This window comes from Gigantopelta aegis, chromosome 13 (genome assembly GCF_016097555.1).
Source record: "Gigantopelta aegis isolate Gae_Host chromosome 13, Gae_host_genome, whole genome shotgun sequence".
Lineage (NCBI taxonomy): Eukaryota > Metazoa > Mollusca > Gastropoda > Neomphalida > Peltospiridae > Gigantopelta > Gigantopelta aegis.
This window is the reverse complement of record NC_054711.1, coordinates 26,293,869-26,311,914: the sequence shown is the minus strand read 5'-3', so window position 1 is coordinate 26,311,914 and position 18,046 is coordinate 26,293,869. Positions and strand designations below refer to the sequence as shown.

Here is an 18,046-nt window from a genome sequence, read left to right as displayed (position 1 = left end):
CCCAGGTATGTTAATACCCACTAGTGGTCTTCACTGTGTTCATGACTCCCATCAGCAGAAGGGGTGGGATTTAACTCACTTAGTAGAGTGCTCACCTGAGGTGCTTGGGCCAAGAGTAAACTCTACTCGGAGGGTCCATTCTTTAATTTTTTTTCTTGCTCCAATGAGTGCCCCATGATTGAAATATCAAAGGCTGTGGTATGTGTTGTCCTATCTGAAGGAAGTGCATGTAAAAGAGCCGTTACTGGTAATGGGAAAATGTAGCAACTTTCCCTGAAGACATACATGTAGTATGATTACCAGATGTTTGACATCTAGCAGAAGATAGTTAATTAATCACTGTGCTCTAGTGGTGGTGTTGTATCACCTTTATGAAGTAAAAATGGGAGTTATTGGTATTACTTTTCCACTGGCAGCATCAACAGCATCAACTTTGGTGTTAAAGTTTCATGTCCCAGATCTGTTACTCACAAGCTATAAGTCCTAGGTCAGTGCACCCATGGTTTATAGTTGCACCTATGAATGTTGATCATAGTGCACTGAAAAGGTTTTATGGTAGGCAAGACATTTAATTCTGTTGAAACAAAACAAACTTTAACCTGTCAACAGGTGAAAAAATGGCTATCTTCGGTAGTTCAGCTTAACCCCACTTTTGTACTGATGTCTGTTATTACATGCATTTACATATTACATATCATATCATCATCATCATCATCTGACACCATATAACCGTAAATAAAATGTGTTGAGTGCGTCATTAAATAAAACATTTCCTTCCTTCATCATCAGCATCATCACAGTTATAACTGAAATAGAAAGCAATGAATTCTATGATACCTGGAGGTTTTTTTAATATGGATCATCAAACAAGGTCATCTACCAAAATGACTTTTAGTAAGCAATAATTATATTCCAAACAGATTTGAGTTGTAGGAGGTGTAACCTTCACTTGTTATATTCTTGGAGTTCTTTTATGTACAGAAATCATTTCATGGGGTTTTTGGAATCTACTGACCATGTTGCATAATAAATTCATCTGAGATGATAATTTTGCCAATCTGAGATGAACATTGACAAATTCACATACCTACATGTATGATCACTGTTCTTTTGTCAATACTATAGATCACATTACCACAGCAAATGCTTTAGATAATGCATCTTCTTAGTCATGTTCGATCAGGTCAGGTCACAGGGTTTTATGTGCATATTCAGAGCAAGCGGTTGTAGCGCACACCTGTGATGGGCACAGGTGTCGACTTTCACCAGCATTCTCCTCCGTAGTCATGACGCTTGAACAACCTTTAAATACTCTTCGCTGTCGCCCAACTAATAAAAAAGACCCATAGCCAGGTCACACTATTTTGTACAGTCATTATATTCTTTATTTTCTTTCTGCTGCCTGAACCCCATCATCTTCATCCAATTTGTTTTCAGTAGGACATTTAATAAAAGAAATGTTTTATTTATCGACGCACTCAACACATTTTATTTACGGTTATATTGCATCAGATGTATGGTTACGGACCACACCGATATTAAGAGAGGAAACCCACTGTCGCCACTTCATGGGCTACTCTTTTCAATTAGCAGCAAGGCGTCTTTTATATGCACCATCCCATAGACAGGATAGTACATATCACAGCCTTTGATATACCAGTCATGGTGCACTGGCTGGAACGAGAAATAGCCCAATGGGCCCACTGACGGGGATCGATCTCATACCGACCGTGCATCGAGCGAACACTATACCACTAGGCCACGTCCTGCCCTCACATTTAATGAGATAAATTCATAGAAAGTAAATTCTCACAGACTGGAATGGTGTTAATACATGTAGGGTTATCGAAAGCCAGTTTTCAGTGATGGTTGAAAATACAGATACTTAAAATACAGTAGCTGATTACATTACTGAACAATTCATTGAACAATAACAGAAGTCTTACCCAAGATTAAATCTCTTTGGATATGTAAATTTCTGTCAGTTTTATTTTAAGCTGGTAATTTTGGTTATTCTGACTGGCAATTCATCTATGTCATTCAGTCAGTTGTTTTGTATTTGAAGTATTCTGTTGAAAAAATACTTCCCATGACCTTTATTGACCATTTTCAGACATCTGTTAGACACTGTTTATCACATGTCAATGAAGCTTGTCTATCTCTACATCAAAACACACAGGCTTGTATGAATATGGATAATAAATTAAATCCGGTAGACCTTGTCATAATAAAAATATATAAACATAGGTTGTATGCATCATGGAGCAATAGATTTAGTCATTTAGAAGCTTCACAATGTTTTTCATAAAATATTTTAAAATAAAAATAAAATATTTATTTACACAGAGACCCTTTTATAGCAGATATAAAACTAAGTTCAAAGTTATCATTTCCAGAGAAGAATATGTTGTCGTAAAAAATATTTATATTTCACATTATTTTGTGAGTTTTTAAAAATATTTTGTCGACAGCAGTAATCTTGTAAAATTGACCTAGTCAGTCTTCATTAATTATTTACTATCTTGCCTTGACATTATTGCAAACACAACATCCCATACATTTACATGCCGGTTTGTTGGTCATTGCACACCTAGTATTTGAAAGATTGTATCTTTTGTTTGTTTGCTGTTCTTCATATTATTCAGATACAGCTTCAGATACAAATTTGATTTCTGAATGTAGTTGAATGTTTTATTAAGTGTATGTTCCCTTAGTTTACAAAGTTTACTTTGCTGGAACTTGTAGCGTGGCGACTTTGAACACAAACCTTAAGTACAGAACCAACTATCAGCAAGCTCTTCCGTTGAGGATATAACTTGTATTAAATCTACTGCCAAGGGGCCCTGTTTTACGAAGCAATCTTAGCGCCAAGATCGCTTCGTGGAACGGGGCCCAGGGCCCTGTTTTATGAAGCAATCTTGGCACTAAGATCACCCGAAGTGCATAACTACCGTATGCAAAGATTGGTGATGTTGGCACTGAGATCGCATCGTGGAACGGGGTCCTGTATTCTTCACTTGGTTTACTGTATTCATTGTAAAGTAATCATCTTTTATTCACAGCTGATTCACCATTCAGAAATGGCTGAGAGGCATTCTGCAAGGAGAAATAGAGATGACTGCCAGTGAGATAGTTATGTCATGTCATGTCATGTGTCTGTGTGTTTCAGAGATGACTGCCAGTGAGTTTGTTATGTCATGTGTCTGTGTGTTTCAGAGATGGCTGTCAGTGAGTTTGTTATGTCATGTGTCTGTGTGATTCAGAGGTGGCTGTCAGTGAGTTTGTTATGTCATGTCATGTGTCTGTGTGTTTCAGAGATGACTGCCAGTGAGTTAGTTATGTCATGTCATGTGTCTGTGTGTTTCAGAGATAGCTGTCAGTGAGTTAGTTATGTCATGTGTCTGTGTGTTTCAGAGATGGCTGTCAGTGAGTTTGTCATATCATGTGTCTGTGTGTTTCAGAGATGGCTGTCAGTGAGTTTGTTATGTCATGTGTCTATGTGTTTCAGAGATGACTGCCAGTGAGATAGTTATGTCATGTCATGTGTCTGTGTGTTTCAGAGATGACTGCCAGTGAGTTAGTTATGTCATGTCATGTGTCTGTGTGTTTCAGAGATGGCTTCCAGTGAGTTAGTTATGTCATGTCATGTGTCTGTGTGTTTCAGAGATGACTGCCAGTGAGTTAGTTATGTCATGTCATGTGTCTATGTGTTTCAGAGATGACTGCCAGTGAGTTTGTTATGTCATGTGTCTGTGTGTTTCAGAGATAGCTGTCAGTGAGTTAGTTATGTCATGTGTCTGTGTGTTTCAGAGATGGCTGTCAGTGAGTTTGTTATATCATGTGTCTGTGTGTTTCAGAGATGGCTGTCAGTGAGTTTGTTATGTCATGTGTCTATGTGTTTCAGAGATGACTGCCAGTGAGATAGTTATGTCATGTCATGTGTCTGTGTGTTTCAGAGATGGCTGCCAGTGAGTTAGTTATGTCATGTCATGTGTCTGTGTGTTTCAGAGATGACTGCCAGTGAGTTAGTTATGTCATGTGTCTGTGTTTCAGAGATGACTGCCAGTGAGTTAGTTATGTCATGTCATGTGTCTATGTGTTTCAGAGATGACTGTCAGTGAGTTAGTTATGTCATGTCATGTGTCTGTGTGTTTCAGAGATGACTGCCAGTGAGTTAGTTATGTCATGTCATGTGTCTATGTGTTTCAGAGATGGCTGTCAGTGAGTTAGTTATGTCATGTCATGTGTCTGTGTGTTTCAGAGATGACTGCCAGTGAGTTAGTTATGTCATGTCATGTGTCTGTGTGTTTCAGTGATGGCTGCCAGTGAGTTAGTTATGTCATGTCATGTGTCTGTGTGTTTCAGAGATGACTGCCAGTGAGTTAGTTATGTCATGTCATGTGTCTGTGTGTTTCAGTGATGGCTGCCAGTGAGTTTGTTATGTCATGTGTCTGATGGTTTCAGAAATGGCTGTCAGTGGTTTTTGATTGAGCTCCATAAACTCAGAGTTAGTTATGTCATATGTCCGTGTGTTTCAGAGATGGCTGTCAGTGGTTTTTCAGCGAGCTCCACAAACTCGGGGTTCCCCTTCTCATCTTCTCGGCTGGCATCGGCGACGTGATTGAGGAGGTCATACGACAGCAGTCCAAGATGTACCCCAACATGCAGATCGTGTCCAACTTCATGGACTTCGATTCAGAGGTGCGAGCTCTCGAAAATATTCACCATCACATCACTCACAATTCACGTCTGCTATCAGCAGTGCATGCAAAATAAATTAAGTGAATATTTGAAGAGTTCAGGCACAAAACCCCGATAAATGCCATTTTATAAAAAAAACGACATCTACTATCATTATTGATGCCATATAACCATAAATAAAATGTGTTGAGTGCGTTGTTAAATAAAACATTTCTTTTCTTTCTTTTTTTTCTACTATCATTATTGACGCCATATAACCGTAAATAAAATGTGTTGAGTGCGTCGTTAAATAAAACATTTCCTTTCTTCCTTCTACTATCATTACTTCGTTCAAGGCATTATGTTCTTATTTTCATGATCATTTTTTTAAATTCTGTCGTTTATTTACTCTACTTATTTCAACTTAAGATCGTCCATTTTGGACTTGATATGTTTTACATAGAAAGCGAAAAAAAAAAAAAAAATGTTTTATTTCACGATGCACTCAACACATTTTATTTACAGTTATATGGCATCAGACATATGGTTACGGACCACACAGATTTTGAGAGGAAACCTGCTGTCGCCACTTTATGGGCTACTCTTTCCGATTAGCAGCAAGGTATCTTTTATTTGCGCTTCCCACAGGCAGGATAGCACAAACCATGGCCTTTGTTGAACCAGTTATGGATCACTGGTCGGTGCAAGTGGTTTACACCTACCCATTGAGCCTTGCGGAGCACTCACTCAGGGTTTGGAGTCGGTATCTGGATTAAAAATCCCATGCCTCGACTGGGATCAGAACCCAGTACCTACCAGCCTGTTGACCGGTTGCCTAACCACGATGCCACCAAGGCCAGTCACATAGAAAGCATAACAAAAAGCAACAACACACTTTTGCAGAAAGTTATAAATTGGATTTATCTGTTTTTGCATCTGGACTCTTCATTTGTTTTGCTAATATTGTGATAAAACACTTTAAAATACACATGCCAAGACATTGTGTATTTTTATCACAGCTGTTAAAATAAACCACTTTTGTATGTACATGTGAGGGTTATTTGGCTTGTACAATTTTCTGATTTCCGAGGGTTGTTATCATGTGTTAACATTTTCTTTGACTTATTTCCATGGTTGCATTCAGGCAGTCTAATTAAAATTAGCTCCACTATTACATGTGGATCTAACACCAGCCAGTTGGAGCTCATGTCCACCAATCAAAACCTTACTTGCAGAATCCTGACAGACTCATTCACTGTTTTTTTTTCTCTAGGGTAAGCTGATTGGATTCAAAGGAACTCTGATCCACAGTTTCAACAAGAACGAGAACAACGTACACGTGTCTGACTGCTCACTCACTCACTCATTACTCACTGTCTTTGTTTCTCTAGGGTAAGCTGATTGGATTCAAAGGAACTCTGATCCACAGTTTCAACAAGAACGAGAACAGCGTACACGTGTCTGACTACTCACTCACTCATTACTCACTGTCTTTGTTTGTCTAGGGTAAGCTGATTGAATTCATGGGAACTCTGATCCACAGTTTCAACAAGAACGAGGACAGCGTACATGCGTCTGACTACTCGCTCACTCATTACTCACTGTCTGTGTTTCTATAGGGTAAGCTGATTGGATTCAAAGGAACTGTGATCCACAGTTTCAACAAGAACGAGAACAGCGTACACATGTCTGACTACTCACTCACTCATTACTCACTGTCTTTGTTTCTCTAGGGTAAGCTGATTGGATTCAAGGGAACTCTGATCCACAGTTTCAACAAGAACGAGGACAGCATACATGCGTCTGACTACTTTGAGAAGCTTAAAAACCATGAGAATCTCCTTCTGATCGGAGACCATGTTGGAGATGTGCTGATGGCCGATGGTGCGGAAATCACCTCCAGTCTGAAGATTGGCTTTCTGAATCACAATGTAAGTCAGTCAGGGTCAGAGCTAGTGGGGGTGGGCTGATGGTGCGGAAATCACCTCCAGTCTGAAGATCGGCTTTCTGAATCACAACGTAAGTCAGTCAGGGTCAGAGCTAGTGGGGGTGGGCTGATGGTGCGGAAATCACCTCCAGTCTGAAGATCGGCTTTCTGAATCACAACGTAAGTCAGTCAGGGTCAGATCTAGTGGGGGTGGGCTGATGGTGCGGAAATCACCTCCAGTCTGAAGATCGGCTTTCTGAATCACAACGTAAGTCAGTCAGGGTCAGAGCTAGTGGTGCGGGAATCACCTCCAGTCTGAAGATCGGCTTTCTGAATCACAACGTAAGTCAGTCAGGGTCAGAGCTAGTGGGGGTGGGCTGATGGTGCGGGAATCACCTCCAGTCTGAAGATCGGCTTTTTGAATGACAACATAAGTCAGTCAGGGTCAGATCTAGTTGGGATGGCAGATAAATAAGGAATAAATACAATCTTTGCCTAATTTATTCTTTTAACTTCTTTTTTTTCATTTCAGGTTGAGAAAAACCTGGAGAGTTACAAAGAAAGCTTTGATATTGTGATACAGGAGGATGAAACGATGGACATTGTCAATGCAATTATTCGCAAGATCTCTGAAGTTTGATGCATACACCATCCATAGCTGGTTATCCCCTCAGAGTTATTCCCCCTTTGTTTGACTCTGGTCTCATACCACATTTTGGACATGTTGTGTGTTGTTAATAAGTGAACTTTTGTGTTTCATTGTTGAAAAGTTACATATTTCTTTGAGAATTTTTATCACATCTGTGTATTGTAATTTCTTGAGCTTTAGCCATTATTCAGCTACTTGTCATATGGAAGCAATCATAAGAAAATAAGGAATGAAACAGTCTGTTGTTTAATTGTAAAATATTTAAAAGAATATGTATTTCTTGTCAAGGATATTCAGTACTTGTATCTGATGTGAGACAACTCTTTGGATACTGTTTACTAAGCGTGATAAGTTATGTCCCTTGCATAAACATAAGCTTCAGCAAGAAAACTGGAAAGACATGTCTGCAGTTCATTTGGGAAAGATATAAATGAAACAAAAGAAAAAAATATTTTTGTAAAGTAAAATCAATATGTGATATGAGACCTTTGGAGAGAACTCTTTTGATACTGTTTACCAAGTGTGATAAGTTATGTCCCTTGCATTAAATGCAGATGTAGCCTTTCTGCCCTTGTTTGATATATGCAGAAACCAGATATTATATTTTGATACAATTGTTTTTGACCATTTATTGTATTTTTAGGTGTACATCAATTTGTAACAGATGGGTATTTTTATTTTATTTTTATTTATTTATTTGTTTTACATTCTGAAGGAATGTATTGCAGGTATCTATGGTACTTTTACTGTTTTTGTTAAAATCAGACAAATCAAAGGCAACCAACAAACATTTGCTTTTTATAATTTAAAAAAGTTTATATGAATTTATTGTTCAGTATTTAATTTAGTTACATTACTCTTCTTTGATGTAAATTATTTCACTGTCATTTGATTAATAAATTATATTAATCATTACCACCCAAATTCTTTGATAATTGTTATATAGGAAAACATAAGGAGATATAGGAAAACATAAAGAGATAAACAGGTTTATCTTCATTTTATTTGGTCAAAGGTGCATTATTTTGTATTGTGAAAGATTTAATAATTTTGAAAGTAACTTTTAGGAGCCTGAGTGCATGTATGTTCTCATAAGTTTAATCATTGTACCTTGGAAACATTGGTTGTCTTGAAAATGGATGATGTTAAATGTAAGAAATTATGTTGTAAATCAGTCATCATTTGAGACTGTTCAGTCATCTGTGCAGGAATTTTAGCCAGAGGGTCTAGACTATGGCGAGCAGATTTTATAGGGGGTTTGAGACATTCTTCCCTGGAAAATGTATTTGAAAAAAACACCCACCATTTGTGCAGGGAGAGATTTCGACCTTCAAAATCCCCATTCACACATGCCTGAAGTTAATTATGATAATGGTATGATGTTTTGCCAAATTATAAGAATGTGGTTTTCCACTCTTCAACTTTTTGAGGAGTACAAGTTTTCACTAGGTTGGTGGTTTTAAAAAGCAAATGTTTGATAGTGCACAATCAAGAAACTCTTTGTGACTGTTGCATCAAAAGTAATGTAAAGAACAAAGTTTGAGAATCCCAGCAGGAATACAAATTTTTGGGGGTCCTTACAATTTTCCCTTCATCATTCTGGAACCAAAATAAGAATTTTCTATTTACAGGTTTTTTCTCTAGTGTGGTAGTTTACAGTTTATATTAACTATACCATATATGTACATGTATGTCTAACATACGAACTCAATCTCTCGGTAGCCAAAATAGTCTGTTAATCTCTTTTTATCAAATTGGCTAAAACATATATATGACTGATAAACTTGTATCTAGTTAAGTCTCCATAAAATTTTATCAAACGTTTCTAAACATGGACTCTAGCAGATGTTAACCCTGCTTACAATAACCATGGTTACTAGAATTATCTATTTATTTCAGTTTTGTGTTGAGTTCATATTTATGATTGTTAATGTTGTTATCATACATTTGTAACCACCGGTTTTTTTATGCCCTATTTGTCATGTGTGCTTCACATTTTTGAAAGATTTTTAGAACTTGTTTTAGTTTTGTCTATTTTTTAGATTTTTAACCCATTTTTATTGCAATTGCTTTTTAGATTCAGAGTTATTGATATTTCTTTTTTATGGAACTTGGTGCATAAGTGCATGTAAATCGATATGCTTTTGTGAGAAAAATAATTTTGATCTGTTCATTGTTTAAAATGAATATATTATTAATTTGCTGTGGGCTTAGGTATACATACATATTTTGGTATCTGTTTGTGTGTGTGCATCGTTAGATATTAAATTCTAAACAGGTTAAAGGTTAATTTTATAAATCAAATATTTACTGTAAGCTTTTTTGTTTAAATCTATTTTAATATATACTTTGTATTCCCAGTAATAATGAGTAAAAAGTATACTTTGCTTTCACATAAGAACTGCAAAACATCTTACAAAATACCAGTTAATACAATTAAATGTATTTATTTTCAGGCAATATATTTTGGTGGGTGGGGTGGGGGTTAACTGCCATGTGACCCGGTGGGGTGGGGGTTAACTGCCATGTGACCCTATCCTTAAGCTCCAAAGAAAAATAAAGTTCACCAAAAACTAGAAACATTTGATATTTTGGTTGAATATGGACTATATTTCTACCTTCTGGATCAATTTAACTAAATATGTGTGGAGTTGTGTATACGTATAGTACTTTTAAGCATTTGTATACCCTGGTTTCGATATTTGGTCTTTTGTTCATTTTAAATTATTTCAGTGAATTAGTGGTGTGTTCAGGAGAGTGAGCGCTTGCAAACAGTTTGACTGGTACCATTGTCACATCATATATATATCTTACATTATGTGTAAATACCAGTCTAGTGAGTAATCGCAATTGCTTTCCCTACAGAACATGCCTCTGGATTCACATTGTAAAAGTACAATGTTTGTGATTGGAACTTGATTATTTATTGATTGTAAATATTTATCTACATGTCTTTCATTCAGCTTGTTTTCAGTGGTTCATTGTGGTGTTTTGAGTTGTAAATTAAAGCATGTATTTGTATATTGGATGACACAAATTTTCTTTCTGATGTATAAGGTATGATATCTAATAATTGAAAAACACGATGAACACTTAATTTGTAGCACATACCTGTCTGTTGTTGTTGTGTTTTCAATACTGGAAAAAATATTAATAGTTGGGTTTGTAAAGTGTTTACCGAAAATTAATAATAAACAGAATCAAGACATTAAAAAGTGTTCTTATTGGATGTGAAACATTTCATAATTCTGACAGGAAACCTGCTGCAGTTTTCCAATAGCAGCAAGGGATCTTTTAAATACATTTTTCCCACAGACAGGACGTCACAAGTGGAATTGGTTGGGATGGGAAAATACCCCAATAATTCAGTTGATGGGGTGTGATGCTTTGCCCCAAGCACCTCAGACAAGTCCTCTACCCACCGAGTTACATCCCACTCAAACCTTGTTGGTAACTCGTACATCAATCATCATCATACAAGAACATACTTGGAAAGTGAATGGCTATGATTCAACTTTGGAAATAGTCCTTGTTATCATGATGATGTCAAAATACAGTTCACTCTGTTCACCTCCTTCAAATAAAAATATTAGTACAGCAAGAACTACAGTGTAGATAGCCACCATCCTATTTTAAAGGTACTGATCCTTGTTTTTAGGCAGTGTAAAATATGTCAAGTTTATTACAGCTGTTTATAGCTCTGCTATGATCATCGGCAAAGCTATTCTAAAGCTGATTTGTCTGGCATCCATCTTTCCATCAACATTTCCTTTTAATCACAGTTTTGATCAGGGGCGGGATGTAGCCCAGTGGTACAGAGCTTGCTCGATGCGCGGTGGGTGTGGGATCGATCCCCGTCGGTGGGCCCATTGGGCTATTTCTCATTCCAGCCAGACCACGGATGGTATATCAAAGGCCATGGTATGTGCTACGCTGTCTGTGGGATGGTGCATATAAAAGATCCATTGCTGCTTATCGAAAAGAGTAGCCTACGAAGTGGCGACAGCGGGTTTCCTCTACGTATATGTGTGGTCCTTAACGCCATATAACTGTAAATAAAATGTGTTGAGTGCATCGTTAAATAAAACATTTGCTTCCTATTTTCTTCTAGTTTCGATCCGATTGTTCTGAAACTTGGTGTAATGATCCTCAGTCGCACCCTCCACAAACAATAGATATTTTACAAAAATGGAATTTTAGAATGTTTATTAAATGTTTATAAAATGTAAATTGAAAAATTGTTAGTCTATCTTCTAGATTTTTTATCAGATAGTTCTGAAACTTGGTACTATGATTCTCTGGGGCAGTCTGCACAAACTAATAGAGAGATCATTTTGAAACGTTTTAATATGTGAACTTATATTAAATTTAAACGTATTAAATAGAAGTTTAACACTGAACATTTTAAAGACTTCTACAGTTTTGATTGGATAGTTCTGTAACATAGGATAAGTATTCATAAACTAATAAGATAAATACTACAATTCTCTGGGGCAGTCTTCATAAACTAATAAGATAAATACTACGATTCTCTGGGACAGTCTTCATAAACTAACAGATATTTAGGAAAATTTGAATTTGTGAATTATTATTAACTTAAACATTTTAAATAGAAATTTCACATTAGAAAGTCTATTTTCTCCTATAATTATGATTGGATAGTTCTGAAACTTAGTATATGTATTCTTGAGGTCTTCAGAAATTAAAAGATATTTAGAAAATGTAGAATTTGTTGTTTGTTTTTTTAATTTAAAGATTTTAAATAGAAATTTAATATTTAAAAGTCTACCTTCTTCCAGTTTTGATTGAATAGTTCTGAAACTTGGTACGTTGATTCTCTACGGCAGTGTTCACAAATTAATAGATATATATTTTTTAAACTTCATTAATTTTTTTTAATTTAAAGAAAATGTTAACATGGAAAATTTTCAAAGTTATTTTGTTTTCGCCTTTGAGTTTTAAATTTAAAAGATTAAATATAACATTTTACCTTCACTATGGCATTTGTCTATGTTTTCTAATACCGATTTGTCTGGTATCTGTCCAGTATCCGTCTGTCAATGTTTGCTTTCAAGTTTATCTTATACTACATTCGTTGAATTGTTCTGAGACTTGGTACAATAATCCACATACTAATAGACTGATATTTCGGAAAGTTTGAATGTTTGAATTAAAAAATATATATATATTAAATTGAGCTCTATAGGTCTATAGCGACCTCTTGTCAACCAGGGGTGGGATGTAGCTCAGTGGTAAAGCGTTTGCTTGATGCGCGGTCGGTCTAGGATCGATCCCCGGCGTTGGACCCATTGGGCTATTTCTCGTTCCAGTCAGTGCTCCACAACTGGTGTAACAAAGGCCATGGTATGTACTATCCTGTCTGTGGGATGGTGCATATAAAAGATCCCTTGCTGCTAATCGAAAAGAGTAGCCCGTGAAGTGGCGTCATCTCTCAATATCTGTGTGGTTCTTAACCATATTCCTGACGCCATATAACCGTAAATAAAATGTGTTGAGTGCATCGTTAAATAAAACATTTCCTTCCTTCTTCCTTCTTGTCAGCCATTGCATTACATTGTACAACGTTTTGCTTAATTAATCAATTTTGGCGAATCCAATGTGTTTATGATTGTTCTGGCGTATAGTTCACAATGCTCTCTTGCAAATCGTTTTGCACTGCACTGCTGTTTGCGGCAGCTTATGGAAAACAGAAAAGCTACATTGTTACATAAATAACTGAGCTCTGCATCTTTAAAGTTAATAAAATTGCTACTGATTTTCGAACTTTAGCGCTACATAAAAACTGTTCCAATTCTTGTTCTTTGATAAAAGGTTTGTACCCCCCCCCCCCCCCCCCCAACCTTTAAACCATTGTTGCAATCTGTTTTGTAATCATGTAACGCTCAATACAATAATTGTTTTAAATATGCAGGGCGGTCGCAAACTCCATTTTAATCCATTTTTCTATTTCAATATATATCTTTCTTGCACACCCGTTGGTGAGAACATCGGTCGTTATTTTTTACAACACCTATAATAGTTTTTACACACGTACGTGCATTAACATTTTAAAGACATACGACTGGCTGCTCCTTGACTAAGTCACCAATTCCATACCATCCAATGAAAAAAAAAGCACGGTCGAATCGATCACTCCGTGAAATTGACTTGTCTGTGACACACAAGTTAACTATAAGCTCTAGGGCCGTACATAGGTTTTAGTTGGAAAAGGCGTTTAAATTTATTTTAAAACTGTTTTCTGAAGATGTAAGACAGAATAACACGTTCGTGTCCTTTGGATACCATTTGTCTTACAACTCGTTTTAAAACGTATTCAACTCGCTTTCGCTCGTTAGATACATTTTAAAACAACTAGTGAGATAAACGGTATCTAACGGTCACTCGTGTAGTATTCTCTGTTTATTCATAAAAGTTATTTTAATCATTGCAAATGATGTTTGAACACAAATTTTAGCTGAATAAATTAATGAATTAATCTACAAATAGTTTAACACTAAAGCAAGTATGTCTGGTAATCACCCATTCAACTAGAAACTAATACGCGAACCCTACATTTCTTAAAATGACTGTCGTGTTTGCAGTCATTGTGCAATGTTTCTGACTAATGATTTTTGTTTGTTTATTTTTGTTTGTTGTTTGGGTTTTTTGTGGGGGAGGGGGGGTTTGGGAGGGGGTTGGGGGGACGGAGGGGTTGGCGACTAAATTTACATATTGAATACATGTTCCTGTTTAGAATACCAATATCTCAGTATGCAATGTCTATGCGGTTGTGTGCTACTTTTTGTAGAATTCATTTTAAATTTTATTTGGTAATTTGTTCCCTCTGTAAATACGAAATGTTTGAGTTACTACAAACATGGCGACAAAAATCCCCTCCAAAACATGTTGTTTATACAGACACTGACAGTTTAAAGAAGAAAGTAAATTTGATAATATGTAATTTTAGTCGCCAAAAAGGATCACTTAATTTTTGCATTTACCATAGTTTGACACCCAATGGCCGATGTGTATTTGTTCTGCTGGTATGTCCTTAAACATCTATTCTATTCTGTTCACCCAAAAGGTTACAATCATTGCAAACTCACGACAGTCCCTTTAACTTTCGTTATCAGTGACAGCTAGTGTGTTAACATGACAAACGTATTGGTAGTCACGCGTCCATTTATTATCTAGAGTGGGGTGTTGCTCGGTGATAGAGTGTTCGCCTGCACTGCGATGGGCTTCAGGATCGATTGGCCTCGGTGAACATGATTTTCCCCCGTCCCAACCAGTGCCCCACAACTTGTACTATAAAGACCGTGGTATAAGCTGTCCTGTCTATGGGAGAGTACTTGTAAAGGATCCCTTGCTGCTAGATCTGTAGGAGTAGCTTGTGTGGCGTCAGCGGGTTTCCTTTCTTTCTATTTAACTTTCGAATTTTAATTTTTATGCTTTATTCATATGCCTACATTTGTTTGACGCCCAATAGCCGATGCATTCTATGTGCTGGGGTGACATGAAGTTTTTGTTTATGTTTTCCTCTCTTGATTAACTGTAACAAAATAGACACCAAATAGCGGTAGTTTAAATGAAATGTTCCCAGGTGTCGTTAAATATCCCTTTCCACCCTTAATTATGTTAAAGTGACATATGTCGATAGGTACTCAAGGATCTTAGTATATACTGATGGAAAGAAATAAGGGAACACATCGAATTGTAGACCAAATTCAATTCACTACTAGCGTAGTAATGTCTGTATTTCATACCAAGTTGTAATGTGTGATTGAATGTCTGTAGTGTTGAATGTGCTGCCTATATGTTCCCAGTCAACTTCGGACAATATGAATTGATTTTTGATGCAGTCATTATTTCTTGTTGCTATCTGTGTGAGCCTTTATTTCTTTCCATCAGTATATTATCTATGCACAACACTGCTTAAAGGGACATTCCTGAGTTTGCTGCAAATTTTAAGATGTTATGAACTAACAGATATTTTTTAACGATTGTAATTACATATCAAATAATTTTTTCTGCATAAAATATTAGTGGCTGTATATTAAACGTGTTTCTGATCGTTCTAATATTTATACTAGGTTAAATTTCATTTTATTTCCTAAAATATAGCTTTTGTCGTACGTACGAAATTATTTGAAGACAAAATCTAGGTTGGACTACTTACAAATATTAAGACGACCAGAAACACATTGAATATACAGACATTGACATTCTAAAGAAGAAAATATATTTCATATGTAAGTTTAATCGTAGAAATATTTTATTAGTCGGAAACATCTTACAATGCAGCAAACTCAGGAATGTCCCTTTAAACGTCTACAGGTATGAACAACATGTTTTAACACGGTGCAGGCCAAAGGCTGTCTCCCATCCTTTTACTAACCATGTCCAATGTCGCCTAGCTCCTGTATCGACGAGGATCGGTTGTATCAGTGATGTAGCTGTTAGATAATACAGATATGTATAACTCGAGTGCCCTCTAGTCTTACCACACCCAAGACAAGCGCCAGAGGTGAAAGCGGTCCATTTCAGACGACCAAACAGTCGGCCGGTTTTTGATGGGCGTCTTTGGGATCTTCTTGTAGTGTTTACACTACTCAAAAACATGTAAGTTTAATGTTATGAATAAAGTCGAAAATGATCAAACACTGGATATCGGAACTTTCCTTAAAAAATTAATTTGCGAGTATAGGCTACGGCGATTTGCTATACCAGTTATTTTTACAATTTCGAACGTTTATATTTATTACTCAGAATTAACTGTTGGCGTATTTATTTGCTAAAAGTCTTCAATATAAGCCTATAATTGCTTTATTATCAATTATAATTTTAAGATAAATGTTAAAACAATGTTATTACCATGGTTCAATCGTGATGTCGAGCTATGTAGCAATATTATAGCTACGACTGTACCAATATCCGGTGTAGGTACTACCCAATGTCAAAGTAAAGGTACATACTTCAGAAACAGGGTCAGCCACTTTTAGGCCATGATTCTACCAAAATACGGTCTTTAACCGGCCTCGGTGGCGTCCTGGTTAAGCCATCGGACATATGGCTGGTAGGTACAGGGTTCGCAGCCCAGTACCGGCTCCCACCCATAGCAAGTTTTAACGACTCAATGGGTTGGTATGAGACTACTACACCCTCGTCTTTCTCACTAAGAACTAACCCACTGTCCTGAACAGACAGCCCAGATAACCGAGGTGTGTGCCCAAGACAGCGTACTTGAACCTTAATTGGATAAATGCACGAAAATAAATTGAAATATATATAAATATATATTTACCAGTTACAGTTTTTATTCGTTGGTCTTTTAAATCCTGCTTTCAATGCTGCCGGTGGTTGCCGTGGCTGCTTTTATTCAATTTAGATTTAAACTAGTTTTTTCTGGGCACACAAATCAGCTGGCTGGATTACGATAGTCTGGACATTTTTGGTTAGACGTAATCCTTGTTTGGTGAAACGTATCTTCAAATACCACAGTCGGTTTATGAAACCCCTCAACGCTTTGTTAGCCAAACACTTTAAAACTAAAAATCGGCATGAGAAATACTTCATTTAAAGTGATCGATGGATGTGTTTCAAAATGTCGTGTGGTTAAGTAAATAGATACCAACGTATTTCAAAGAACTGAATATTTCTTGTCCCCAAATCTCATCATGACGTTAAGACAGTCCATAAATAATGGACCAGTCAAACGAACGACGATAGTTGTGTGGTTATTTCACTAGATATAACGCTTCACTTTAATTTCATTTTCAACTCAGTTGGTGAAAAGTTAATTCTATAATCATGTACCACCATTTTTACTCTTCGGCTAAATAAAACTTTTAATTTGGTTATAAAATTTCTAATCAATTTTGTCAGATTGAAAACATTTTATTCGGTACAGTTTAAAGCATGTTGCCCCAAGGATACCGTAACCTTAATGTACGGGTTTGATCATACACCTATTTGGATATATCTTCATTGAAAACAACAGTCGTAGCTTCAGTTGAAGCGTTGGAGGCGAATCACCCATTAAATCACATTCTAATTGGGGGGGGGGGGGGGGGGGGGGGGGTTGCAAAAGGGACATTTTCATTCGATATGCAAGAAAACATCATAACATTTACCTGTCAAATTCTAGATCCTACCACAAACGAAAAACAAGTATTAAAAAGTGAAACCTACCCCCTTCCCCATAAGTTTGGTTCTCGGCCTGGATACACCTGTTGGGCGTGCATAAAGGATCTAGAACTGCCCTGGGTGACTTGATGTTTGTAAGCAGCCCAAACCTTATTTGGTCTCCCAATAATTTCGTACATATGAAAAACATATATACTCTCCCAAAAAAGAAACGCACAATGTTTGATTTTATTGATATCTATCTATCTATCTATCTATCTATCTATCTATCTATCTATCTATGTATATGCATATGTATATGTATATGTATATGTATATGTATAGTCACCACCCAATTCAGCCGTTCAAACGTGCTCTGGTTTGGAGCCAGTATTATTTTATATTATTATTATTATTATTATTATTATTATTATTATTATTATTATTATTATTTATTTATTTATTTTTGTACAAATTATTATTAATTTATTTCTAATACCCACAATGTAATCAGCAATGTGAATTCGTAGTTCTAATATCTGTAATGTGATACAGTATGCACTCAACGACAAATTTAAACTTGTAATGGGGCAATTAACTAGTGCCGGAAATATAGATATTCGTAATTGGTAAATACCAAGTTGTCCCACTACGTAGAATTCATT

The 18,046-nt window shown here is 36.4% G+C and overlaps 1 protein-coding gene across 2 annotated transcripts in view; it reads left to right on the top strand.

Annotated features, from left to right (window-relative positions):
• Positions 1–9,740, top strand: part of LOC121387344 (cytosolic 5'-nucleotidase 3-like) — a 46,876-nt gene extending 37,136 nt beyond the window's left edge. For both annotated transcript variants that reach the window (XM_041518393.1, XM_041518392.1), the window contains 3 exons: positions 4,539–4,701; positions 6,414–6,611; positions 7,140–9,740. In XM_041518393.1, the coding sequence (XP_041374327.1) occupies positions 4,539–4,701; positions 6,414–6,611; positions 7,140–7,247 (469 nt within the window). In that variant the 3' untranslated portion in view covers positions 7,248–9,740. The remainder of the gene's footprint in view (positions 1–4,538; positions 4,702–6,413; positions 6,612–7,139) is intronic.
• Positions 9,741–18,046: the final 8,306 nt, after the last annotated feature.